Below are 26026 nucleotides of genomic sequence, written 5' to 3'. Positions count from 1 at the left end.
CTGTGTCCGCTGGTGGCTGCGTGCCAGCCTGTGCTCACTGTCACCATCCCTGTCCCCTCCCAGCTCTCCCGACACAACAAGTCTCTGCAGCAGCTCCTGAAGCCAGTGAAGCGAATCCAGGAGGAGGAGGAGGAGGGAATCTCATCCATGGTACGGAGAGACCTCAGCGGTGAAGGCACAGCCCCCCCCCCCCGAGCTGGCCTGACCCGAGGCTGCAAGGAGCCCTTGCTGAGCCCACCTGGGCTTTGTTGTTCAGGATTTGATGGATTTTGGTGTTTCCCAGGGGATTAAAGAGGGAAAGACACCTAAATGCCCTTTTAGCCAGAGGTACAAGCCCACAGGTGTGTGTGCCCTGTTGTGGCGTGATGCGGGCTGGTGGCCCTGGAGGGTCCTGCCCTTCCCCACTTCCCCCCTTCCCTTCAGAAAGGAAGGGCCAAGTCCTTTGCTGCTGTTCCTTGCCCGGGTACCTCAGATCCCGACAAGATTCAGCAGGAGTATGATTTCCCCAGGGTTTTGTGAGCACTGGTTTGTAATTTGTGGATTAGCAGCACTTGGATGTAATTATTGCAGGGAATCGATTGTCCGTCACCGCGGGGAGCACTCGCACCCCCTATGGAAGCTTTAATTCATTTGCTTTTCCCTGAAAACCTCATCAGCCGTGGGAGATGTTGAGGCACGTTGTGGAAACAGTCAGAGCCAGCTTCTGGCTGGATCCTCATCCTCTCCCTTTCCCTCTCCCCGTGCAGCTCAGCCTCAACAACAAGCAGCTGTCGCAGATGCTGAAGTCCACGGTGCCGGTGCAGGAGGAAGAGGAGGATCCGCTGGCTTATTACGAGAAACACACGTCTCAAATCGAGGCAAGACCCCTTGGCTGTTGGCTTTGCAGCCTTCCCGTGGTCCATGAATCCCACCCGGCTCCAGGCGCCTCATGTCCGATTATTTTGCACCTGGAGCCATCCCCTCTTCCCATCCCCATGCTGGCAGGAGCATTAGCTCCAGGAACTGAGGGATGAGCAGCCCCCTGGACCCTTCCCTTCTCTCCCAGCAGCAGAGGGATGCAGCTGGTCCAGCAGCCTCATCCTCGGCATGGATCCCCTGTTCCCACACTTCCACTTACCACAGCCACGGCTGCCCTGCTCGGGGCAGTTTGGGAGCTTCTAAATGAGTGGCTGACAACATTTGGATCCTGTGGAGCGGGAGGGAGGAGGGGAAGGCACAGCTGGAGCTGGGAAGGAGGAAAAAACCACAGCAGGGCAGGGTCTGAGAGCTCTGCTCCCCGCAGATTGTGCGGCTGGACCGGAGCATGGAGCAGATCATCTTCCCTGTGCCCGGGATCTGCGAGTTCCTCACCAAGGAGACCAAGTACCGGCTCTTCACCACCACGGAGCAGGACGAGCAGGGCAGCAAAGTCAGCGACTTCTTTGACCAGTCCTCCTTCCTGCACAACGAGATGGAGTGGCAGAAGAAGCTGCGCAGTAAGAGCAAGGCAGAGCCTCCCCCGGGCTCCCCCGGTGGGAAACTGAGGAGAATTCCTGCTGGGAAAGGGCTGCACTCCTGGGAATGGCATCGCTGAGCTGCCCGGGCTCTGTAGAGCACCGCACACCTGGCAGGGTGCAGGGAGTGAGGGTTAAAATCCCAGGATCCCACAGTCTGAGGTGCACTTTACTCACATTCCCTGGGATTCCACCTTTCAGGTGCCTTCTCCTACGCCAGGGTCTCGTAGCTGCACATGGGAAATAAAACCTGTTTCTCTGCCCCCTGTAGACCTGCTCAGGGGCTTTCAGGGTGGAAATCCTGGCTGTGAATCGCAGGAGCTGAGTAGGGAGTCACACTGTGGATACTGGGATGCAGCTAAAGAGTAGTGCAGCAGCTGTGAGGGAGGACAGAGCCAACCTGATTCCAGGGTGTCAGAGCAGGCCAGAGAGCTGGGAAACCAAGGAATGTGAGCGGAGCCACTTAGAAGGTGCACTCCTCTTGCAGCAGATGAGCAGGAATGTTTTCCAAACACTTCATGAATGTTTTGAAGGAGGTGGGAGGCTGGGTTGGTCTGGGACCAGCAGCTGCAGGGCACAGAGGGGCAGGGAGGACACAGAGGGTGTGGGATGACACAGGGGGTCCAGGGGGACACAGGGGGTCGGGAAGGACCCGGTTGGCACGAGGCTGGCTGAGGTTTGTGTGTTGCCTCCTCTCCCCCCAGGCATGCCGCTGATGTACTGGTTCTCCCGCAGAATGACGCTCTGGGGAAGCATTTCCTTCAACCTGGCCGTCTTCATCAACATCATCATCGCTTTCTTCTACCCCTATGTGGAAGCCACTTCCATGGGTGAGTGCCCCGGCACCTGCTGCTCCTCGGGGTGGGAGGGGAAGGGATCTTCACATGCAGGAAAATTGGCACTGCCCTCATCCTTGGGCTCCTTCAGGCTCCTAAAACCCCAGGTCCTTTCTGCTGGATAAAGGATTGAGTCAGGATTTCAGCTTCCAGCCCTCCCACCCCTTCCTTCTCAGGGAAACCTCTCTTCTCCTGGGCTGCCCTTCCCCTGTGTGTGCAGTGTGGGAAGCAGTGACGGGAGACATTCCTGTGGTCAGGCAAAGCCTCCATCACCGACAGTGGCTCTGAGCCCTCGGATAAAAGATGTTAGGGAATGTATCGGTAAAAACCACCTGAACCTACACAAATCTTCCCAGTGCAGCAGCATCATCTCTGATACGAGCTCATTGGTGTGGCTGGAGAGCCTGGCAGCAGCAGTGCCCCTGCCTTTACTGTCCGTGTGTCTCCTCTTCCCAGGGGTGCTGGATTCCCCGCTGATCTCGCTGCTCTTCTGGATCCTGATCTGCTTCTCCATCATGGCCCTGTTCACCAAGCGCTACGGGGTGAGGCCACTGCTGGTGGCCCTGATCCTGCGCTCCATCTACTACCTGGGCATCGGGCTCACCCTCAACATCCTGGGAGCTCTCAATGTAAGTCTTCCACGTGCTGGGGAAGCAGGAAGCTGTCCTGCATTCCCAGAGCACAGCAAACCCCACTCCCTCCCGTTTCTGGCCGTCCCCAGCTGACCAACAAGATCGTGTTCGTGGTGAGCTTCGTGGGCAACCGAGGCACCTTCATCCGTGGCTACAAGGCCATGATCATGGACGTGGAATTCCTGTACCACGTCGGCTACATCGTGACCAGCGTCCTGGGGCTCTTCGTGCACGAGCTCTTCTACAGCATCCTGGTACAATAAACGCAGTGGCTGGGGGGCACGGGCAGCCTGGCTGCTGCCTTGGGAGCTGGAAGGTTCCTGTGACACCTCCCAGGGGCTGATTGATAGCAGAGAGAACAATTCCCTGGGCTCTATTCTTTGCGTGGGCTGAGCTTTCTGCCTCCCGACAGTATCTATTGCTGTCTCTCTCCTGGTCCTGGGCTGTATCTCTCTCTCTAATCTGCTGTGTGCTTTATCTGGGTCAGCTGGGAGGCAACGTGAGCTGGTGAGGGCAGAGCCAGGGTACATGTGGCCTATTCTTGGCTCTCCTGCTGTGCATAAGTCACTCCATTCTTCTCTGCTTCCCTTCAGTAAGCTGGGAAACTTAAAGGCTTTGTGAGGAAAGTTAGTCAAGGTCTGCTGAGCGATCCAAGATCTCAGGATAAAAGGGGATATAGATAGGCCAGGCATTATCAAGAGAAGCACCCCGCAGCATTTCTTTGCTCCTGGGCCCTTTCAGCTGTTTGACTTGATCTACCGAGAGGAGACCTTGTTTAATGTCATCAAAAGCGTGACGCGGAACGGGCGCTCCATCCTGCTGACAGCCCTGCTGGCCCTCATCCTCGTCTACCTCTTCTCCATCGTGGGCTTCCTGTTCCTGAAGGATGACTTCATCCTCGAGGTGGACCGGCTGCCGGACAGCAAAGCCAAAGGTTGGGCAGTGCTCGGAGTCATGGGACACTGTGGGACCCTCCACACACATCTCAGGGTGTGCTGGATTTAACTGGGTTTAAAAGCCCCACTGGTTTGGGGTCCCAAAGAGGACAGCTTTGTGCTCGTGCTGCACGCAGCAGGGTTTGGGGTTCGTGGTGGCAGAGAAGGGGGCACAGGGCTACAAATGAAGGGTCAGCACTGTGGGGTCTCAACCTTGAGAAAAAGCTTCAAAGCCTAGAAAAAGTAGGAGAATACGAGGCAACCTTTCCCCAAGGTTGGCATCTTCCTGGGAGCCTGTGGCAGCGGTGAGAAGGAGAGGTTGCAGAGTGGTTGCAGGGGAGAGGCCCCAGCTGCTCTCACAGGGTTGGGGTCTCTTCCTTGCAGATGATCCCTTGGGGATGCAAAGGAACGTGGAGACCTTCATGGAGTCGTGCAGCAGTGACAAAATCAGCTGCTCTGCTGCACCCACTGCCTTGGAAGGTAAGAGAGCTCCGTGGAAATGCCAGCTCTCTGTGGCAGCGTGGATTTGCCAGCCAGCTCAGGAAAATCCCAGCTTTTCCAAGGTGGAAATTAAATCCACTTCCTGGGATGTATTGGGCAAGAGGCCTGGCAATTTCACACTGATCCTGGCATAAAAAATGTTGGGGTAGATTTATTTAATCAGAAAGGAGGTGGGAGCTCCGGGAGCGTTTGGCTGCTGGAGGAGCTGCCAGGATATGGCTGGCTGGGACATCCACACCAGGCAGCTGCTGCTGTGTCACTGTCACTGCAGCTGGAGCCATCCCACTGCCAGGGTCTGGGGCCCTGTCTGCGCTCTGAGCCCTCGCTCTGCTCTCCTCCTCCTCCACAGCAGCCGACCCGGAGCAGTGGGAACGTGCCTGTGACACGCTGCTCATGTGCATTGTCACCGTCCTCAACCACGGCCTGCGCAACGGCGGCGGCGTGGGGGACATCCTGAGGAAACCCTCCAAGGACGTGAGTGGGGACAGCACCTGGGACATCTTTCTCCTGCTAAACCCTGCTGCATTCACTGCATCCCCCTCCCTGGGAGCTGGGACACATCCAGCTCCATCCTTCACGTTCTCTTCCTCCCCTAATGCCTCAGTGTCACAGGGCTGGGGTGCAAGACACCCAGTTCTCCCTCTCATCTATTACAGGAGTCCCTGTTCCCTGCTCGAGTTGTCTACGACCTCCTCTTCTTCTTCATTGTCATCATCATCGTCCTCAACCTCATCTTCGGGGTCATTATTGACACCTTTGCTGATCTGAGGAGTGAGAAACAGAAGAAGGAAGAGATCCTGAAGACCACCTGTTTCATCTGTGGTGAGCACTGGGAGTACAGGAACTGCCCCAAAGCTCTTCCTGCCCTCCCAGGTTGGGGGAAAGAAAAGGATTTCAGCTGGATTCTGGATTTTATTTATCACTGCAAAGCTGGAATCTGTTCAGCGAGAGGTCACTGCACTGGGAGGGGTTTAAACAAGGAGACAACTGGAGGGAAATTCTCGCTGTTGTTCCTCACCCTGCTAAGGGGATGTTAAACTAAAACCACATTGTGGGGTCCTTGTCGCTGTGCATCTCACTGCTGAGACCTTCCCTTGGCCAGTGGGGGAAAAAAGCAACATATCACTGAGGAAATCCAATAGAGAAAATGGGCTGGAATCCTTTCAGTCAGCAGAAGGCATCAAAAAAAAAAAAAAAAAAAAAAAAACCCCAGTAAATGTCTCTGCTTTTTCCTTTAAAGATCCTCTGGGTTTACTTTACTGAGCAGAGGCAGGGCCAGCAGGATTTGGGATGGAATTCTTCCCTGCGAGGGTGGGCAGGCCCTGGCACAGGGTGCCCAGAGAAGCTGTGGCTGCCCCTGGATCCCTGGCAGTGTCCCAGGCCAGGTTGGATGGGACTTGGAGCAACCTGCGATAATGGGAGGTGTCCCTGCCCATGGCAGGGGTGAAACTGGATGGGCTTTAAGGTCCTTCCAACCCAAACCGTTCCATGATTCTCTGATTCTGTAACTTTAACTGGAAGTCTTCTGAACCCCCAGCTGGGTTGGTTCCCCCTGGTTTGGATGTTTATGTGCTAAATGCCAACTAATTATTAAAAGCACTTGAATGTCGCCTTTGGGAGGGGACGCACTTGGCTGAATTTCCTTCCCTGTGTTTGCTCCTCACTCGCCTCCTCCCCTCCCCATCTCCTCCCTGTCCTCCTCCACCCTCCCCTGCTTTTCCCAGGGCTGGAAAGGGACAAGTTTGACAACAAGACCGTGTCCTTTGAGGAGCACATCAAATACGAACACAACATGTGGAACTACCTGTACTTCATCGTGCTGGTGCGGGTGAAGAACAAGACCGACTACACAGGCCCTGAGAGCTACGTGGCACAGATGATAAAGGTACAGGTGCCCTCGGGGCAGCTCCTTGGCTATCCCAACCTACCTGCCCTGGGAACAAGGGGGTGGCCAAGGAAAAACAGCTCTGGGAAGTCCTTTTGGAAAATACTGACTAATGGTGCAGTGCCTGAGTTCATCCTGAGCTGGTTTTTCCCACATGGTCTCTTTGAGGGTTTGTCCCATGAGTTGAAGGGTTGAACCAAGCTGGGAGTGGGGCTTCAAGGTGGTTTTGAGGCAAGGGAGGGAAAGGAAAGCAAGGAAAGAAAAACTTCTGCACTTGAGTGCATGAACCAGCCTAGAAACGAACCATTCGTGGAAAAATGACAGATTTTTGCAGAGAGAATTTCTTCAATCCCTTAGCACAGGGAGGCTGCCGGTTAAATCCTTCTTCCCTCCTCCTCTCTTACCCCTCACCCCAACTCCCCTTGTCCGTGGTCACCTTCCCAGAACAAGAACCTGGACTGGTTCCCCCGGATGCGAGCCATGTCTCTGGTCAGCAATGAAGGGGAAGGGGAGCAGAACGAGATCCGCAACCTGCAGGACAAACTCAACACCACCATGAAGCTCGTGTCCCACCTCACCTCCCAGCTGAACGAGCTGAAGGAACAGGTATGGGAAACGGGGAATTCCCTGTAGGAACCCTCTGTCCTTCCCAAAATCGAAGGCAGGGAGTGGGAGGCAGGACCTGCCCAAGGCAGCACAGTGACAGTACAAGCAAAGGGCTCCTGCAGCTCTTTTTGGGGGGAACTGGGGACACTTGGGACACGTGGCTTTGGGTAGTGCCTCATCAGCTCAGAGTTTGCTGGCAGAGGCTCAAAGCAGCGCAGACACTTGGGAAGCACATCCAAGAGCGGGAGGGCCTGGAATTGCCTCACCGTGTCCCTGTTGGAATTGCAGATGACGGAGCAGCGGAAGCGCAGGCAGAGGATGGGGTTTGTGGATGTCCAGAACACCATGAACCACTGAGACACAGCTCCAGCCACCGAGGGACTGCACCTGTGTGTCAGCTGAGGAGGCTGCTCCTCCCCGGGCTCCAGGCATGGATTGTCACTGTCTGGGGACGATGGACCACACGGAAAGGGCTTCCCAGCCAGCATCTCCCTTAGAGTGCTTGTAAGCAATGCCAGGAGCAGGGGCTGGCCGGATCCCTCCCCACACCTGGGCCCAGGTGTTGTTCTAACACCCTCGTAGGAAGATAAATCATACAGGACTTTCATTCCTCATTGCAATAACTCTTTATTTTGCAACTGTGGAGGCTTGTATCTTTATCTCCATGCGCTCCAGCCCCTCGGCTGTGGGGTAAGTAGCTGTAGGGCCGCACTATTTAACTTATTCCGAGTGCCACTTGTCCCTGTGGATCTTTGCCAAGCAGCCCTCGTTATCTGCTGTGCCTGCTCCACGCTGACCCCTCTCCAGTTACAGAATTCTCTTCATCCCGTGGTGCAGTAAAGAGCAGCTGAACTCAAGGAGGTGGATTTAATTTAATTAACTCACCAGATGAGGAGCTGAGCTTGTCCTAGTAGGAACTAAAAGTCTTTTGCCTTCTGTGGACCAAGGATCTTTGGGCAGCAGTAGTGGGAGCCTGCAGCTTTACAGGAGTTCACTGTGAAGGGGTGTCCTGTGTTTTAGTTTCATCTCTGGTGTCATGTTTTATCTGGTTTTTTTGTTGTTGTTGTTAATTTTTATTTTTTAGTTGTTACTGTTGTTACTTAAGAACTGAAGTGTAAATTGCCTTAACTAAATTAAACACAGAATCATGTTATAATAAAAACTTCAATGTGGTAAAGAAAGTCCCCTTCCTGTGTGATGGGGCTGTTGGAACAGAAGCACAGAACCACCCCAGGAGCAGAACCCAAACCAGGGCTGTCACCAAAGGTGCTCCCCAGCCCGCTGCTCCCAGCTCCAGGTGTTGCACACATCCCATGCCAAATGCTGCCATGAAGAGCCACCACGAGCACCAGCCTTGGTTCCCTGAGCTTTGGACCAGAGCCTGCCGCAGTTTGAAATTCTTTCACTGCTTGCCAGGAAATCACTGCTGAAACCCGTAAAAAGGAGCAGCTGTTGGTGCTGTGGAGCCCTGGCACAGCTCTGCTCCAGACACTCATCCTTCCCAAGCCAGCCCCAGCTCCAAGCCCAAGAACAGACACTGATGAAAGCAGCAAAGCTCTAAAAAGGAATAAAAAAGGCCGTAACAGTGAAGTTGCAGAGCACTTGAAATGTGTTTATGGCCCCATCTAGCAGCATGTCATTTAATCCTGCCTTCACCCCTCAGCTCTGCACTAACCCACACCCACCCCTCTCCTCAGGCTGGGGGGAATCTGCACAGGGCTGGCTCCTCCAGCAGCAGCAGCAGCTCTGCAGCAGCTGATTGAAATCTCAATTAAACTCGTGCAGTGCCACTGTCACCATGGCAAAGTCACCCTCGGTCCTCTCCGTCTCCTCCGAAGGAAAATAAATGTGATGATTAAAGTTCTCCCTCCCTCCACTGCCCCGGTCCCTGGGCTGACACACAAACACAAGCACAGAGAGGTTTTCACATCCTCTCTGTTCTCTTCACAAGAACATTTAAAGCTGCACCTCCTCCCTCTGGGCAGCTCCTGCTTGTTCCATTTTCTGAGATACAAAGGGCCAGGTCTGACACCACAAAGTTCCCTTCCCTACGTTGCTCCAGCATGCATGTGTTAAGCTCTGCCCCAGATTTTCAGCAGAAAAAAAGGAGGCACTAAATATGAAGAATGTACAGGGTAGGGCTGAACAAAAATGCTGTTGCTAAGAGGAATAAGTGGTTTTATTCATCATGGCAACACACGGAGCTTTAGGGATATGTACAGTGGAGAAGCTGAGAGCTGGGCCCTCACTTCGAGTCCTCCTCGGGTTTCCTGGCAGAGAACTTTTCCCGCAGTCGTTTCCACGTCCCTTTTTTCATGTCTTCCATCTGTTTCAGAATGTCTGCAAAAGGAGAAGGGAGACAGAGATGGGGCCAGAGGAAGATAAGGAGGAAAGCAGAGGAATGAAACCCTCTTAAAACAGCTCTGCCTTCCATCCTAATTTCCTTTCCTGACTTTTCATCTTAATGAATTTTCATTCCAGGCCCGAGGCGAGGTTGGTTTCCCTTCCAATCAATGCAGGGAGTCTCTTATCACTAACAACTGATACTCAAGTTTCCACGCACTGCAATCAAAGTTAGGAACTGGAGCAGAACAAAACTGCTCTGGCTCCCAGCTCTGCCCTTCATAAAGGATGTGCTGAGAGCATTTCTGCACCCGGCCCCTTACCAAGGTCTGACACAGAAGGAATATGAAGGGAATTGGAAGATGGTGAAAGAGAAGCTGAGCCCAGTGTTGGGATGATGTAGCAAACGCGCTCCTTCCACACAGATCCTGCTGTCTGACCCCAAAGAGCCTTTGCAAACCCTCTGCTGCTCCTGCCAGTGCAAAATCCAATTGATTCTTCCCCCCAATACAGAGCTACTCCTCAACTGAATCACTCCTGAGCTTACTCCTCATCCAACACCTCACAGAACTGCAGGCAGAACCGGTGCCTTCCAGCCACAGGGACTGAGAAGGGATGCAGGGGGCACCCCAAAGACCAGAATGTCCCTCTCCTCCTGCCCTGCCCTCTCAGCCCAAGCCCAGCAGCAGTACCTGTGGCCAGGATTATCCTGCAGTCCTCCACTGTCACCCCAGTGAAGGTGGTGTCTTTCAGGCGTGGGTACTTCCCAGGAGAGCAGGAAAAGGAGGGAGAGAGACCAAAAAGTCACTTGTAGTGCATGAAAAGGGTACAAATGTCACCAGCTGGCACAGTCTGAGCTGTTTTGCAGCTGGAATTCTGTTCATCCAGACCAAAAGCCAGGTCTGCCCTGTTCACACAGCAGAGCCCTGGGCGAGCACAGGCACTGCTGCATCCACCCCTCAGCTGTCCCTCAGGCATTCCCAGGAACGCTGCCACTCCCAGGAATCCTGCAGCAGGTGGTGGCTCCCCCCCAATGAGAGGGCCAGTGGCCAGTGGCACAGCTCTCACCTTGTTTTTGTAGAAGTTGGTGTGGATCCTGACTAAGCTCTCGTACATTTGGTCACAGGCCTCGGGGTCAGAGATCTGCAGGGGACACAAGTGTCACACAAGTCTGGTTTGACACCTCCACAGCAAAAAAACCCTCCTCGTTCCGAGGGACAACAGCCATGAAGGAGCAGCTCAGAATTCCCAGTGCACTGCTGGATGCTGCATTCCTGCTGTCCTGCTCCAGGTCTTTCCCCTCCATCTCCCACCAGCTTGGCCTGCAGGAATAACAACACCTGGGATTTCCAGAATGGATTTTAAACTCTGCATCAGCAAGATCTGACAGTGAATACACAGGGACAGAGAACATTGCTGGCTGGTGCTGTGAAATCTGTGACCTTTCCTGCTCTGAGGCCGCTTCTGTCACCTGCCTCATTGCAGGGAATCACACAGGACGATGTGCCAGGTTAGAAATCCCCTGCAGGGGGCTCAAAATAGCTTGTAATTGATTAGGGAAATCAGCACAAATGACAGCGAACAGCTTGGAAGGTAACTGGATTTCTATTTCAGTTGGAAGATCCGGCTCATCCTCAACCTGTGCCAGGTTTCTCTGCCTGGCACAGCCCCTGCTCAGCTGCTTTTCTAGTCTACAGTGTTTTTCCTGGGGTTTTTTTGTTGTACAGTGAGCCCAACTCGACCAGAACTCAGTGCTGCTGCTCCACGAATGGTTAAAACAGGTCCAGAGTAAGAATAACATCAGCAGAAAGGTGTCAGGATGAAGTAGGAACAGTAAGGAAAAGCTCTCCTCGTTCAGCACGGCTGCAGGAGAGAGGATACAGGGAGAGCCACTGCCAGGTGTGCACAAATCCCACTGCAGGTGGTCCCTACCTGGGTCCTGCAGCCCCATCCCAAACACCCCCTGCCAAGGCTCCAGCAGATCCAGCCATTAAAAGGGTGGCAAAAACAGCATCCCACCCCGGGAAATCCAGCAAATCTCGTTCCATCAGACTGCTAAAGAGGCCCTGTGGCTCTAGTTCTCCTCTCAGAAGCTCCTCCTGCCAGCACATTCAGCCTCTCTACACACAAATTGCCACCAGTGCTGCAGGCATCAATTCAGATTTCCAGGATCAGTGGCAGCTTTGGGATTTTGGAGCCAACTGGTGCAACTCATTAAGCTATCCTGAGCATATGGAAAAGCAATAAACCCTTCCCAAAATGTCTGCTGCAGACTATTCTGGTCACCAGTACAGGATTAGGAGCCTGTAATGGCCCCTTGAGGTCGAAAACGCATCTCTGGAACAATGTTTTTATGCTAAGAAAGGGCACATTTGCATTCTGCAGCAGCACCTCCGTGCCTGGGAAGGTCTGCAGCCAAGTCAGGCATCGGATTCCCTAATTTATTTCAGCAGCAAAGCCTAAACTCCAACAGAATTACAGCTGGAGGCGGAATTCAATTGTACAACCGCTGCATTCCATCAGTGTCAGGCAGTGCTGCAGCATCCCATCATCCCATCCTCGGGGTAAGGAGATCACAGGAATTAACTGGATTCCAGCACGGCTGACAAATTCCCAGAGCTCTGTACCCCACTCCCACAACCACGGGGGTGGGCTTCTCCAAAGTACGTGGTGTAAAGGGCGCAAGAACTGGGTACAAACCAGCTGTCCTGAGGGAAAGAATACAGCTGTCCTGGGTACAAACCAGGTGTGCTGAGTATAATATACCCATTGTCCTGGGCACCAACCATTTATCCTGGGCACAAACCAGGTGTTTAGGACACAAACCTGTTGTCCCGGGTACAAACCCAGTGTCAAGGGCACCAACCCGGGTGTCCTGGGCACCAACCATTTGTCCCGGGTACAAAACACTGACCCGAGCACAACCTGCGGTTTGCCCCGCGGAGGCACAAGCCCGTGGCCGGCATTCCAAAGGCTTCCCGGGAGATGTGTGTTCCAAAGGCTGCCGAGCGCTCACACTCCTGCCCTGCCCGGGAGGAGCCGGGACGAGCAGGACTGCATCACCCCTGGGGTTCCTGTTCTCTCCCAGCTCAGGATATCCACGAAGCCCCAGGAAGCCCCGAGCACAACCTCCTCCCGGCGTGCAGCCCCGAGGCAGAGCCGCGTGTGAGCCCCAAACCCCGCGCTCCGTCCCCGGCCCCTCAGAGCCCCCTCAGAGCCAACCCGGGCCGCTCCCCGCGCCCTCCCAGGCCGGCGCCGCGGGGGTGCCGCCCTGCCAGCCGCCCTCCGGCCCCTCACCGGCGTGTTCTCGCCCTCGCGGAAGGCCTGCGCCACCCGCTGCCGCAGGAACGCGCCCAGGTCCCGCTGCCGCTTCGTCTCCTCCACCGGCCACTCCTCGCAGAGCCGCAGGAAGCGCCGGTACCGGCTGGCGGCCATGGCGCCGGGTCACGTGTGCCGGTCACGTGGCGCCGCCGCCGGGTCACGTGGGGGCGCGGGAGGGCGGGAAGGGCTGAGGGGGGAAGGTGCCGCCCGCCGCGCCCGCTCCGAGCTGGGCCCGATCCCCGCCTTGGCAGCGCGCTGAGTGCCGCATCCAGGCGGTGCTTGGACACCTTCAGGGGTGGGGACTCCAGCACCACCCTGGGCAGCCCCTTCCAAGGCCTGACCGTCCTTTCCGTGGGGAAATGCCAACCTGAACCTCCGCTGGCACAGCTTGAAGCCGTTCCCTCTCCTCCTGTCCCTGTTTCCTGGGAGCAGAGCCCGACCCCCCCGGCTGCCCCCTCCTGTCAGGGAGTCGTGCAGAGCCACAAGGTCCCCCTTGAGCCTCCTTTGCTCCAGGCCGAGCCACTTTCCCGGCTCTGTCAGCCATTCCTGGCGTTCCAGACCCCTTCGCAGTTCCCTCAGCTGCTCCTCATAGGATTTATAATGGTTTGAGTCGAAGGGACCTTAAATCCCATCTCATCCCACCCCCTGCCACGGGCACGGACACCTTCCACTATCCCAGATTGCTCCAAGCCGTGTCCAGCCTGGACACTCCAAGGGATGGGGCAGCCACAGCCACGCTGTGCAGGTGTATGAGGGGTAAAAAAGGAGGGCATGGTGGGCTTTTTATAATTTTTCAGCCAACAAGTTGTTGTTTTCTGTGCAACAGTGAAGAGTGAGGGGCTGCCCAGCGAGGGGCTCTGGCCCTTCTCATCCATCCCTTATCCCACCCGTGTCCTGATGGGCACCAGCGAGAGGCTCCGTGGGATGCTCAGGTGGCTCCGTACAAACTCTTCCACAAAGCCACAAAGTCGTATCACAGACTTTTCATATGAGCCAGGACAATCTGTGGCTCAACCCCTACTGAAATTGGGCGTTTGTGGGTTTTTTTTACGGTTTGTGGTCAAGCAATAATGTGAACAAGAGTCTTCCCAGGTGGACTCCGGGCCAAGCAAAATACACAGCTGGGTCAAATGTCTTAAATTTTCCAGCTATAAATTACAGCAGCTCCCCAGCTTTCTGCTGTAAATCCAAGTGAAGAGTCTCCCTTGGGATCTGGTGTTCAAACCTGTGGAAATAATGACTCTCTTAAAAAATTACAGGCTTAAACAAAGGATAATGTACCTCAAGGATGCTGCAGGAGGGAAAAAGATGGACAATGGTGGGAGTTACTGCCACAATTTTATTTATATCCCCACTCCCCGGTAGCGGAGTTCTGTAGCTCTATTCCTTGTGCAAGGAGTTCTCCTTCAGGTTTCCCACACCATGCAGGAAGGAATTGCATTTGTTCCATCATCATCATCATAAAATCTGTCCACAAAAGCTGTAAACATTATTTTTAAGAGTCTTTTGTGACTGTCTCCTTCAAACACGCACACGCAGACACGCACACGCAGTATTTGTATCCAAGAATTTCTGGGTGACCTTTGATGTCCAGTCCCTGACTCAATCTCACACTTTTTTTCTTTTTTTTCCTGTTTTTTTTAAGCAAAAATCCCTTGATGTGAACGTTTTTTGTGGCTGATAGCTGACAGAGTCATCGCATTCCCGTACTTCCAGCCCCAGTGGAGCCTCTTTCCTAGAAAATCTGTGGAAAATTCCCCTGTTATAACCCCACAGGGATTAAAGCTTGGCGAGGTGCAGCTCTTGGTCTGAGTGTCTGAATATGTGCACAGAGAATCCCGACCAGGGGCACTGGGAATGTTGGAGGAGCAGGAGCAGAAAGGGAAGCTCCATCCGTTCGTTCCTGCCCCAAAGCCCCTCCTCCCGCTCGGCTGCGGGGCAAGCAGGTCCTGGTTTATCATTAAGACTCTTCCCAAGTAATGCTTGCTTTGGCTCACAAATAAATCAAGGACAGCAGTCAAACCAGAAAGGAAAATAAATCTTCTGATGGATGGCAGAGAGAACAGATTCTTCCAGCTCTCTGCTTTCCACGCTTCAGTTCAGTGACGGCACATGGAGAGTTCTCAGCACTTCCCGAGTTATCCGTGCTCGTTCCATGCCACGTCCAGCAGCTGGAGGGTCCTACACAGCCAGCCCCAGGCGGGATTTTCAGGGCTATCGGTCACTAGGAAATCCAGGCCGTTTCACAGAAATTCTCATTTCCCTTCTGACAGGTTCTGAAGGATTTTGATGAGGTTCTCCAGGCCAAAAATGTAGCCCTGGTCCGGCCCGTCGTGCAGGGTGGGGTTGGGATTGCTCTTGGAGCCTTTGAAGGTGGTGTGGGCAAAGTCTATCATCCTCACATCCACCCGGGAGGGGTTCGTGCCGTGAGTTTTTGGGAAGGGGAGGTGATGATCCGCGCTCTCCTTGTGCTCCTGTCCATCGTAAATGATGAGGAGGGAGCTGGAGTAGAACCTGTAGGAGCTTTGCTTCCTGATCACCGAGAGCAGGGCCTTGAGGCGCAGGATGATGGGCTCCAGCAGGTCCGTGCGCAGCTGGTTCCCGTTGCACAGGAACTGCCGCAGGGTCTGCCGGAATCCCTCCGGGGAGAGCTTCCTCCCGTAGTATTTGTCTTTGCACAGGAAATGGCCAGTGTCTGCTTGGTAAACCTGGAAGGGAGAGAGGAATAATCCATAAAATACCTGAGTTGCAAGGGATTCACTACGGCCACTGAAGTCCAGCTCTGCTCATAGGAAGATGCCAGAGATCAGAAAGGGACGTGGGTTTGGACTTTTTATATTTTGCTTTCTGTGTGCCTACGCTCGTTACTCTCATAATTATCCTTCAGGCAGGGTTTTGAAACCTGTTTGGGAATAGTGAGTGAGGGAAATGGCTGGTTTGGGTTTCCAGGAGGGAGGGTGGGGATTTCCAGCAGGAGAAATTTAGCCCAAAATGAACCCCTGGCTCTCACAGCCCCAAGATGGGGCAGCTCAGTGAAAGCACGAATGGGGCAATGTGGTGCTTTTTGGGGTCTTTATGGGCAGCAGCCAAGAGCTGAGCAGGAATCTGTGTGTCAAAGCAGCTTCTCAGATGGGGTAAATGGTTCCAGCTGCTCACACTGGTGGCAGTGGCACAGAGAAAGGGTCACCCTAAATGTGCCATATTTCACACCCTCTCTGAGAGGACACAGAGCCAAGTGACCACTCCTTACAACCCATGTTTGGGGAGAAGAGAGAATAAAACCACTTCAGTTCACACCAGCCAAGAACCCCTGGAGACTCCAGCTTGGTTCCAAGCCGTGTGTGGGACACACACCGAGGGGATGGAGGCTTTACCTGCATCCCGCAGATGCGCACGCCCAGCGATGCCGAGGTGCTCTGCTCACACTTCTTGATGTGCCGGGCTTTCTTCTCCTCCGAGGCGTCATCTCCGTGTTGCCGAGTCCCCATCTTCAGGTCCAGGATGCAGGGATAGCTGTACTTGGACACGACGTTTTCCAGCAGGAGAAACTCTGAGCACGAGTTAAGGGAAACCCGATACTTTTAAATTCTAATTGAAAGAGGCCTTAAATCAAAGCAACTGCTGACACTCTCCATAACAGCTCACAACTGTAATGAGACTTTCTGAGCCAATTTCTCCGACGTGTCATTGCTATGGGCCTCTCGCTGCCAATTCCAGTTAATTTACTGTACTACAGCCCTACCAATTAAAGCCCCAACAGCTCCATTCTCCGGTGACACCGTAGCCCTGGGCTGTCACTCCGACACCTTCCCTCGGTACCGAGCTCGCTCCGGTGGGTGGGGGAAGTTGTTAAACTCTATTACTCACATGACTGGTGGGTAATGAAGTGTAATAGGGAAATAAAAGGCGAGGCAGCTGCTAATTCCTGTATAGTTGTGTTTTTAAATGCATGCCAAGGGGATCCTTGACTTCTGCTGAGAACTCTTTATGGGAAATGGGTGGTTTTTTTCATTTTCTTTTTTTTTTTTTTTTTTTAAACAGCAGCAGAAGATAACAGAGAATATTCCTTATCTTCCCAGAGTCTGTGCAGAGGAGGGGATGTACCCCCCTGCAATAAACCCTACATTGATTTCCAGCTGTTACTTGTAGCCAGGACTGTGCTGGAGGGGAGAGAGGAGAAAGGATACGCTGAAGTTTGTTCTCGTTATGCTTGGAGGACATGCGGTTCAGGTGCTGCCGGTGACAGTGCAGTCCCCAGGGGTTGTAGCTCTTCCTTTCTGGCTGCTTTCCATTTGCATCTTCCAAAAGGGAATCTGTGTGGTACTGAAGGTCTGTCCTCAAAAGCTTCTTCCCAGGGCAGCTAGACAAAGCACACAAAGGGACGCGTCGGGTTTATGAGCTCCAGAGGAGAATATTCCCTTCCCTCTTTTTTTTTTTTCTGTAGAGCCTCGAACTTGATAAGGTGGATTTTCAGGGACTCTCAAAAGGAAACATATTGATCATGGCCAACCTGCAGAGATCCTTTGTTACTCCATAACAGTAATTTTCAGAAAGCCAGCTATTGCTGCCTGCCAATACTTTTTTTCATTATAATTCAAAGTGGTTGAATTATAATTTCATGGCTCCCATGAAAAGCCATTCACAGCCCCAGCAGCCAGGGATCTCTATTTATCCACCTAACGGGCACAGCACAGGCAAATGGTCCAACAATGGGAATGATTCCCAATTTGGAGGGGCTGGCTCCAAGGAGGGGAGGGAGGAACAGAGTGATGAGGAGATCTGTTCTCCTGCGGGGTCATTCCTTGGTCTCGCTCATCCCAACTCCAGCACTCCCATCACTCCAAAGGCAGCGGCTCCATGGCAGGAATATTCCACCTTCAGTCCCAGCTGGCCCAGGGCTGCTCTGAACCAGTTTGGGATGAAGGATGTCCTGCAGAAAACCTCAGTGAAACGGAGGTGCTGGGAGCACTGGGTGCCTTAATGGGAGAGCTCTGGGATGGGGCGGGATGGGGTGGGATGGGGCGGGATGGGGTGGGATGGGATGGGATGGGATGGGATGGGATGGGATGGGATGGGATGGAAGCCCCTCTGTTGCCAGCAGAGGGACATTCCATGCTCAGTGACTTTTCTCCCGGGGCCTCCCTCTCCTGGAGCATGCTGTGCTCCAAGGAATGGGGTTTAGAGCAGAATTTGAGGCAGATATTTGAGCAACAACATCCCAGATCCACCCCACTCCGTCCCCACACCAGGGAAGAGCAGAACTACACACACAGGGCTTGGCTCTGCTGTTCTGCACCTCAGCTGGGCACTGCTTTTGCCTTGAACCCAGAGCTGGGCCACCAAACCCCTCCCAAACCCCTCCCAACCCCACCCCAGCCCAGTGGCAGATGCCAGCCAGGAGGTTTGCAGGGAGTGACAGACCCTCACCTGTCTTTGAAGGTCTTGGTGACCTGGCTGTGGCTCCACTTGACGAGCCCGTGCTCACTGCTGGCACTGGCCGTCCACTTGCATTTGTGCCACAGGGTGACCGCGGGGTCACCGCCGGCGCTGTCCAGGCGGCCGCAGCTGTCCGGCTGCCCCAGGCCGGGGCTGGCGATCAGGGTCAGGTTGCCAAGGCTGTCCTTCTTGAGGTGCACGGACACGATGCCTGGACAGAGGGGAAAACAAATGAGCCAGAGATGAACTCATGGGGTAGCACAGAGGCCTGGCCACCACCTCGCCACCACCTCATGTTTTTGGTGGCCTTTTACTGATCCCACTCTGATTTCAAGCCAAATAAACACATTTAGTCTGAGTCGCTGGAAAATACTCTCAGGATTTTCACGTGTTCCCCCTCTCGAGGCTCAGTTTGAAACCTGTCTCCTCTGAACCCCACATTCCTTTGTCCCCCACCCTTCTGGGCTCTGCTGTGCCCCGGGTGACCCAGAAAAGCCCCCTGCTCCAGATCAGGAGCTCTCAGCTTATTTATCACAAGGGATTTAAGTGCTTTTTAAAGAGCACAAGACTGGAAACACTTTTCATTGGCAGGAAGCAAAGGGAGGGTTGGGGACAAGGCATTTTCCAAGGACACCCAGCGTGCCAACTGCTTCCTTTAATTGGAGAGCCCAAGGAGCAGGGCAGGGATGTGGCCATGGGCTGGCAGTGCTGCCCACACATTGTCGTGGTCGTGTCCTTCCCCCAGCACCAAGGACCAGCACCCAGATATCCCACAGAGGGCTGGCTTGTCACACGTCCGGTGTTCATGTCCGACAGGGACCAGGACTGTGACCGGAGGTTATTTTTTTCCACCCCGAGTGCTTAAAACACCATTCTGCATTTGAACATTCCAATTTTCCCTGTCTCTGACAGGAATCACAGGGCTCAAATGCCAGCCAGTCCACCAGCCCAGTGCGAGCCCATCCCTGGCACGGGGCCGGCTGTCTGTGCGTCTCAAATGACAGCGCAGGAATGGCCACGGATCGCTCTGCAGCCGGCTCTGACCTTTCTGGGAAAGGCTGATAACGCCACTCCGCTCCCGCAGCTCTGCAGGGCCGCCTGAGCCTCCCCACGCTCCGGGGGCGTCGGTAGAGCACAGCCCTTTAGGTCCCAAAGAGGACAAGGACCAGGGGCAGGGCGGTGGGACCAGCACGAGCAGCACTGGAAAGAGCCCAGCTGGGGACACAGGGAGCTGGGCTGGATCCAGCTGTGCCCAGGGGCTCTGCTGGGCATGTGGGGAGCTGGGCTGGATCCAGCTGTGCCCAGGGCACCCTCACCAGGTCCGCTGGGCATGTGGGGAGATGATCTCAGCAGCTCAACAAACAGTTCTGCTCTCCCAAGCAAAGGTGCCAAAGCAAATAAACGTGCAAAGCCCCTTCTTTCCATTTCAAGTGCGATTACAGTGAGCAAACACCGACACAAGGCTTTGCCTCCTGTGCCAGCCGGGTTCTGCTGGCTCACAGGGGTTTCCCCACCTGAACTGTCCCTGCAGCCACCCCTGCTGGGCTGGAGAGCCCATCCCTCGCCGGGTCCTGCACCCCAAAACCCTGGGTTTGGATGCTTTTCCCTCCCTTTGCTCACCACAACCATTCCTGGGCCCTTTGCTGTACAATCAGCATTTTTGTGAACGGGCTAGGCTAAACAGGCTGAGTTTGCACAAAAATGGGGGGAAATTACCCAAGCTGCTCTGCCAAGGGAGCTGAGGGGCTGCAAACCTTCATTAGGAGCAAGGAATATTTTTAGTCCTCCCAGCCCTCTGTGGCGAGCTCAGGGAGTTCCATCTTTCTCAGGCTCCAGCATTATCTTTTCCCTAAGTCCCATTCTTAAAAAATCCGTATTTCTGAGATCTAACAAATCTCCTCTCAGCCTGGATGCCTGCTTCAGATTTTCAGGGGATGTAGGCAGGGGAAAAGAAGAAGAAAAAAAAATCCAGTGTGTTTTGCCTAAATCAAAGCCTTTTTCATTTTAAAAAGTCACTGGGAGGCGACCGGAGCCCTCGATTCCAAACACCATAACCTTAAAAACTGTCCCAGTTCCTGGCTGCAGTCAGCAGGGCTGTGCTCATTTGCATAGTGCTGACGGGCTGGCCCCAAAAAGCTTATATATAGCGTGCAAGTAAGAGTTGTTAAATATGAGCCATTAACATGAAAATTAATGGGGAGATTTTCAAAGGCGAGAACCGAGCGTTAAATTGGAAGGGAATGTGATCCTCTCCCCCCTCCCAGCTGGAAATTCAGCCTTCAAAAAACCTACAGCTCAGCCTGAAAAGTGCTTTTTGTTTCCTGGGGTGGTTCCACGGGGATTTGCACATGTCCTGCCATGACCTCTGCATGGCAGACACCCCCCAGAGCTCCTCCTTTGCTGCAGCGGGCAAACATCTCTCAAAAACCTTTGGGTGCCTGTCTGTGCTGGCCTTTGGTGTCACTGACACCCCAATCCCCCTCCTGCTGGCACCAGCGAGGAGCCAGAGGGTATTTCTGGATGCTGTCACCATGCTGGTGGCATCCCAGAGGCTCTCAGGAGGTTTCACTCTGTAACTCTGCCCTGGTGGGTTTATTTTTGTATTTACAAGCACATTCATTTACTGCTGAGGGCGATGGGAACCTGAGCAGAAGTGGGCTGGAAAACAAGCCCAGCATCCCCCTGAGAGCTCAACTGGGGCAGGCAGGGCCTTCAAAGGGGATAAAAGTCGGTCTCAAGGTCAGCAAACTGCCTGACATGGGTGAGGTGAGCAGGAAAAGCCACGGGCTCGGGGTGAGACTTGAATGGTATTTGACCCCCATTGTAGCAAACGTCACCATTACACAGAATGTCCCCATGGCACAGAGTGTCACCATTACATAATGGTCCTGGGGCTGTTCCCACAGCCCGAGAATAGAAATGAGGTACGTGGATACGTGTGAATGGGGGATGGAGCCACCAGGATCATCCCCCTGGGTGCTCCTCCCCCTTATCATCCCCATGGGAAAGCGTTGCACCTCTTTCACTGCCTGGCAGCAGGGCTGGGACAGCCAGGAGAGGAAAAAACCCGTGAGCCCAATGCCAGAGTGGAGGAGAATTGTTTTTTAATTACCCCTCATCATAAAACTCTCAGGGATTTGAAACAGGAGTGGAAAAGACAAAAAGGTTTGAACAACCAGGGCACCCCTGGACTGGTTAAACTGGGACTGTCCAACAGCTTTATCAGCGAGGGCCCAGCGCTGCAGCACCAAACCCCAGCTCCTGCCAGAGGAAACCGCTCAGAGGAAACTTTTCTCCCTTAAGCATCTTTTTAATATTGTCCCATAAATCTGCAGAGGCCCCTGACTTTCTGGGAAAGGGAGAGATTGGGCTGGAAGCGCATTGGAGCTGTGGCTGACTGAGCTCTTTTCTGTAACACCGAAGGACCAAGAGATATTTTAAGTTTTTTACGTGACAACCGAGCTTCTTGCCTCCCCCAAAAGCCAGGGTCAGGAGCTTTATGAGCAGCACAAGTCTGGCAGTAAAAGCAGAAAATACTGAGGGGATAAGAAAGAGAAGGGAGGGAGGATATCTTTAAAAAATACTGGTGCTGCTCTCCCAGTGCTGCTTTCCAGGGGCTGGGCTGAGAAATCCAGCTGGGAATGGGGGCAGGGATGGGGCAGCAAGCGGAGGGATGGGCAGGAGAATCCTCTGTGCCTAGAAAGGTCTCACCTGCAGCAGCTGGGGATGCTTTTCAGGAAGGCGAGTGCTCAGTAGCTCCCCTTACCTTTGTACTGAGGCGTGAACTGTCTCATGGCCAGGGGCAGGGACTCGTAGAAGCTCAGCTCCTGCGACACCAGGGGCTTGCAGATGGTGTGCTCGTCGTAGGTCAGCATGCTCGTGTGGCCGCCCACCTGGTGCACGAAGGGCTGCAGCAGCACGGCAGCCCTGCCCTCGCCAGGGCCCAGGGGGCTCTGACCCACCATGGTGCCAGGCACAGCCCGAGCCCCTTCAGCAGCAGCACACGGAGGTGGGAAACACCGGCTGGGGTGGGCAGTGCTGGGCCAGTTTTCACTCACGCTGGGACGCTTTTCACCCACTCTGGTATTTCCCCCACGCTGGGTTTTCCCCCACGCTGGGCTTTCACCGATGAAATCTGCAAAAAAAAAAGAGGGAATTAAGGAATTAGAGGAGAAGGGTCACCCAGCAGCCGGGTGGGGATGAGATCTGTCAGTGCCCAGGGGCTGGCAGGGAGCCCCAGGCTGACACACAGAGTCCAGGAAAGCCCCAGTTTCAATGTGTTGGGGGCAAGCGACAGCGATCAAGAAGAGCTGTGAATTAAAGCAGTGGCCTCATCAAGGCAGCAGGATGAGGGATTCCTTGCAGGTTACTGACACCCTGCACTGATGCTGTGCAACAGCCCCAGTTTGTCCCACAGACCGTGGCAGGACGGTCCCAGGCCTTCCCTTGGGCATTCCCTGCACAGGAGCGTTGTTACAAAGCCCCTGCACGTCCCCAGGCACTCCTCTGCCCTACAGCGCTGCGGGTGGGGTGAGCAACAGTTTCTGCACCTTCCACAGAAACCTCAGTTTGGGCCATTCCTTGGAATTTAACACCGGAGCAGCAGCGGGAGCATTTCCTTCCAGGCTGACACACACACACATGGGGGGATGTGGATGTGTCACACCAGCACCCACAGGGTTCACACCCAGCTCTCCACCCTGCCCTGCACCCAGCAAAAGATCCATGCCTGGTTCCAGAAATTCCTCCTTGATTCTGACAGCAACAAGTCTCGGCTCTAAAGCAGCGACGTAGGAAAAGCATGGAGCACATCCGTGGTACGTCCTCAGCAGCAGCACCCACCAACACCCACTCTTTCCCTCATTCCTCACAGGAAGCCCATGGATGGCTCTTGGACATCAGGAATTGAATCCCACAGGCACCCAGGAAGACAAAAAGGAGCTGATGTTGGTGCTGGAGCAGCCTGGCTTCACACCCAGAGATGGACACTCCACATCCCAAATTCACAGGGATGGGAAAAAAGGATTAAAATCATCATTTGAGGATGGGTCCATGTGAGCACAGGCCCTTTCTCCTGATTGCTCCAGCTTCAGCACAACCTGGGGAGTTTTGCACCCCGTTTTTGCCAGCAGAACCCCAGTGCAGGGGACAAGAACGCCTTTGGAAGCTCCAGTTCTGCCAGGAAAGCCTCCAGGATGTGCTGCCAGGTGAGCAGCTCCACCCCTGCCAGCCCCACGGGCCAGAAGTGACCAGGGCAGCTCTGTCACCCCTCCTTGAGCAGGAACCAGGGATCAGCAGAGGGATGGTGGCACCTCCTGGAGGCACCCGGAGCTTCCCATGGTGGGCGCGGGCTCTGCGGGAAGGGCAGCTCGGGCTTTCCCTGGAGCCAGCGCTGAGCCGGGAGCCGGATCCGCTGGCACACAGCATGTTCCCCATCCTGCAGCGAGGAGCCAGAGCTCAGGAGGTGGACTCGGTGATCCTTCTGGGTCCCTTCCACCTCTGTGGAAAATCTCCCCTGCCCCTCCTGCTGGGATTAACCCCCAAGGAAAAAACACCTGGTGCAGGTGCCCGCTTTGTTTCCCACCTGGAGCAGTGGGATGGAGTGGGCTGAAGGCAGGGAAGAACCACTCCCACCTCCGAACGCACCAGCAGCTCCCCAGGGTGGGGTTTTTCCCGTCCCATTATTCCTCTTTGTGGAGGAATTCCTGCTCTACAATTACCTTCCCCGGAGGAACAAAGCCAGGCCCCCGAGCCGAGCGCTTTCCAGCCGGGAAGAAAGCGGCTCCTCCGAGCCTTCCCGGGCGGTAATAAAAGCATTCAGCATTTTGTTAAGTTGTGGCAATTTTTAAAGAGGATTTTCTGCCTCAGGAGCCGCAGGTTTGTTGTGGTTTGTTTTGTGCGGCTTTCCCCCCGCCTCTCCCCTTCCTCCCATCATCAAAAAGAAGGAGAAAAGCCAAAAGCAAGCGGATTTGTCATAACACCTCTTTGGAGCAGGGAACAACACGACTTAAATCCTTTCTTGCTTCCGAGACAGTCCAAGGCTGAGCCTCAGCTGACACAACCCCCTGACAGCTCTGGCAGCCTTGGCATTGCGAAGGGACTTTGGGAGAAAAACATCCACAATTTGATAAAGCTCCGAATGTTTCCTCCCAAGCCAAACTCGGCGCAGGATTTGCGGTAGGAGAAGGAGGTTCTTTTCTGGGAGTTTCTGCTGGGAAGCAGCTCATCCATTCGGAGCAGATAAATGTTCCTGCAAACACTGAGCTCCCCTGAAACAAGACACTCGAAATAAATCACTTCCACTGGCTCAAGGTATCGCAAATGCCAAGAGATATTTACGTCACTAAAAATACACGGAATTACAGATAAATCCGGACCCTCCAAGCAAAACCAGAATCCGTCAGTGTTTTTCCCCCAGCTAAAGGAAAAGCAGCTCAGGTGCTGCAGGTGGAGGTGAGCCAGCAAATATCGGGGAAGGAGAATGTGGAGGATATTTCTCTGCATGGAAGAGAAACATTCCATTCTCCAGGAAAGGGATGGGGATTGGGAGAAACCACGGAAGGTGTCCCTGCTCCTGGCAGGGCTGGAGCTGGATGAGCTGTGCCCCAGTGTTGGGGACAGTGCTGCTGCTCCCCTGGCACTGTCACCTCCCACCCCTGCTCCCAGGCAGGGCCAAATGTCAGAGGAGCCTCAGCTGAACAGGTTTTTTTATTCCCAACACCAAACTGAGCCAAAAGGAACCAGGCAGATTAAATTCTCTAATCTTTGAGTAGCACCTACTCCATCCCATCCCATCCCATCCCATCCCATCCCATCCCAAACAGGACTCGTGTGGCCCCAGGGGAAATGCACAGCCAGGCTGAGCTGGCTCCTTGTGGCAGAAACACCCGGGAATATTAAAATGCAAAACCTCTCTACAAACAAGATCTCCGTGCACAGGCCCTGCTCCCAGTGTCACACCTCATGGCCACTGCCCTGCTCCCGGAGCATCCCAGAGCTCCAAAGTCAGGTCCCAAGCACTGCAGGGGCTGCAGATTATTTTCTTTTCTTCATTAAAAGGCAAGAAAAGAACGTGGCTGAGATGTGTGTGTGCACAGCTCCCAGTGCTGGAGCTCACCTGGAGCCCAAACCAGCCCTGAATGGAGCCCCAGAGCTGGCACCTGGGGCCACCATGGACCCGGGGCCATCATGGGCTCGGTGCCACCATGGGCCCAGTGCCACCACACCCCGCAGAAAAGGGCACAGGTTGTCTCACCCCCCTGCCCACTTTCTCCCTTCCACAGCACCTCCCTCCCCTCCACTTCCCATCCAAACACTTCCCAGCCATTCCATGAGCGCCACGGAGAACCGAGAGCCACCAGCTGCAGGGGCACTCCGGAGGTTCCCACCAGCCCCAAGCGCTGGCTGTCCCTGCTGCTCCCGTCCCTTCCCGCCAGCCAGAGCCTTCCTGACAACATCCCACCCCCCTCCAAAGCCGTGTCCATCCTTCCCCATCCATCCTGCCCTGGAATCCGGCCCGGACCTCACCTGTGGGTGCCGGTGTCCGCCGGGGGCTGCGGCCGAGCCTCGGGGCGCTGCCTGTGCCACGTTCCTCGCTGCTTCTCGCTGCGGCTCCAGAGGGAGGAATGAGGGAACATTTGGGCATGGCCCGACTGCGTCGGCGCTGGCAGGAGCCCGGAATGTCCAGCTGACATTCCAGCAGGGCTGTGCCATGGAGAAACACCCTGGGTGGGACGGGGAAACAGCCGCGTGAAGGGCTCGGAACAGAGCGAGAGGAACCGGCCGTGTGCTCCAGCTGTCTTGGGCAATCGGCTCTCCAGGAAAACAACCGGGGATTTGTCCATCTGTTTTCCTCGGAACTCCCCCTCAGCCTGGCCCCCAGCGGGTTTGTCACCTCGCTGCAGAGTGGGCTGACACTGGGAGAGGCCTGGAGCTTCCCAGAGCTCCCAAACCAGGGAAAAACACCCCAGGGAGATGCAAGAGGAGAGGGGTGCTGAGAGGGGCTGGGGGACACCAAACCCCCCTTTGTGGCAAAGAA

The 26026-nt window shown here is 54.6% G+C and overlaps 3 protein-coding genes across 3 annotated transcripts in view; 1 reads left to right on the top strand and 2 right to left on the bottom strand.

Moving 5' to 3' along the window:
- Positions 1 to 8070, top strand: part of ITPR3 (inositol 1,4,5-trisphosphate receptor type 3) — a 38042-nt gene extending 29972 nt beyond the window's left edge. The window contains exons 46-58 of the mRNA XM_042013362.1: positions 64 to 150; positions 747 to 857; positions 1283 to 1475; positions 2198 to 2323; positions 2786 to 2958; positions 3051 to 3215; positions 3703 to 3895; positions 4281 to 4376; positions 4747 to 4871; positions 5054 to 5219; positions 6122 to 6282; positions 6727 to 6888; positions 7177 to 8070. Of these exons, the coding sequence (XP_041869296.1) occupies positions 64 to 150; positions 747 to 857; positions 1283 to 1475; positions 2198 to 2323; positions 2786 to 2958; positions 3051 to 3215; positions 3703 to 3895; positions 4281 to 4376; positions 4747 to 4871; positions 5054 to 5219; positions 6122 to 6282; positions 6727 to 6888; positions 7177 to 7245 (1827 nt within the window). The 3' untranslated portion in view covers positions 7246 to 8070. The remainder of the gene's footprint in view (positions 1 to 63; positions 151 to 746; positions 858 to 1282; positions 1476 to 2197; positions 2324 to 2785; positions 2959 to 3050; positions 3216 to 3702; positions 3896 to 4280; positions 4377 to 4746; positions 4872 to 5053; positions 5220 to 6121; positions 6283 to 6726; positions 6889 to 7176) is intronic.
- A 979-nt stretch (positions 8071 to 9049) lies between these two features.
- Positions 9050 to 12706, bottom strand: LOC121657547 (ubiquinol-cytochrome-c reductase complex assembly factor 2). The gene is made up of 4 exons (XM_042013364.1): positions 12529 to 12706; positions 10300 to 10374; positions 9924 to 9993; positions 9050 to 9228 (listed from the first exon to the last, which is right to left on the bottom strand). The coding sequence occupies exons 1-4, from the start codon at positions 12664 to 12666 to the stop codon at positions 9134 to 9136; spliced, it is 378 nt and encodes a 125-aa protein (XP_041869298.1). The 5' UTR covers positions 12667 to 12706; the 3' UTR covers positions 9050 to 9133.
- A 1171-nt stretch (positions 12707 to 13877) lies between these two features.
- IP6K3 (inositol hexakisphosphate kinase 3) lies at positions 13878 to 25728 on the bottom strand. The gene is made up of 6 exons (XM_042013363.1): positions 25516 to 25728; positions 21755 to 22123; positions 17980 to 18199; positions 16740 to 16912; positions 15927 to 16102; positions 13878 to 15260 (listed from the first exon to the last, which is right to left on the bottom strand). The coding sequence occupies exons 1-6, from the start codon at positions 25631 to 25633 to the stop codon at positions 14808 to 14810; spliced, it is 1509 nt and encodes a 502-aa protein (XP_041869297.1). The 5' UTR covers positions 25634 to 25728; the 3' UTR covers positions 13878 to 14807.
- Positions 25729 to 26026: the final 298 nt, after the last annotated feature.

Source organism: Corvus kubaryi, unplaced genomic scaffold, assembly GCF_017639235.1.
Source record: "Corvus kubaryi isolate FWS band 111438036 unplaced genomic scaffold, C.kubaryi_AGA036_p1.0 split1-37355, whole genome shotgun sequence".
NCBI classification, from domain to species: domain Eukaryota; kingdom Metazoa; phylum Chordata; class Aves; order Passeriformes; family Corvidae; genus Corvus; species Corvus kubaryi.
The sequence above is the reverse complement of the archived record's forward strand: the minus strand, read 5'-3'. Positions and strand labels throughout refer to the sequence as shown.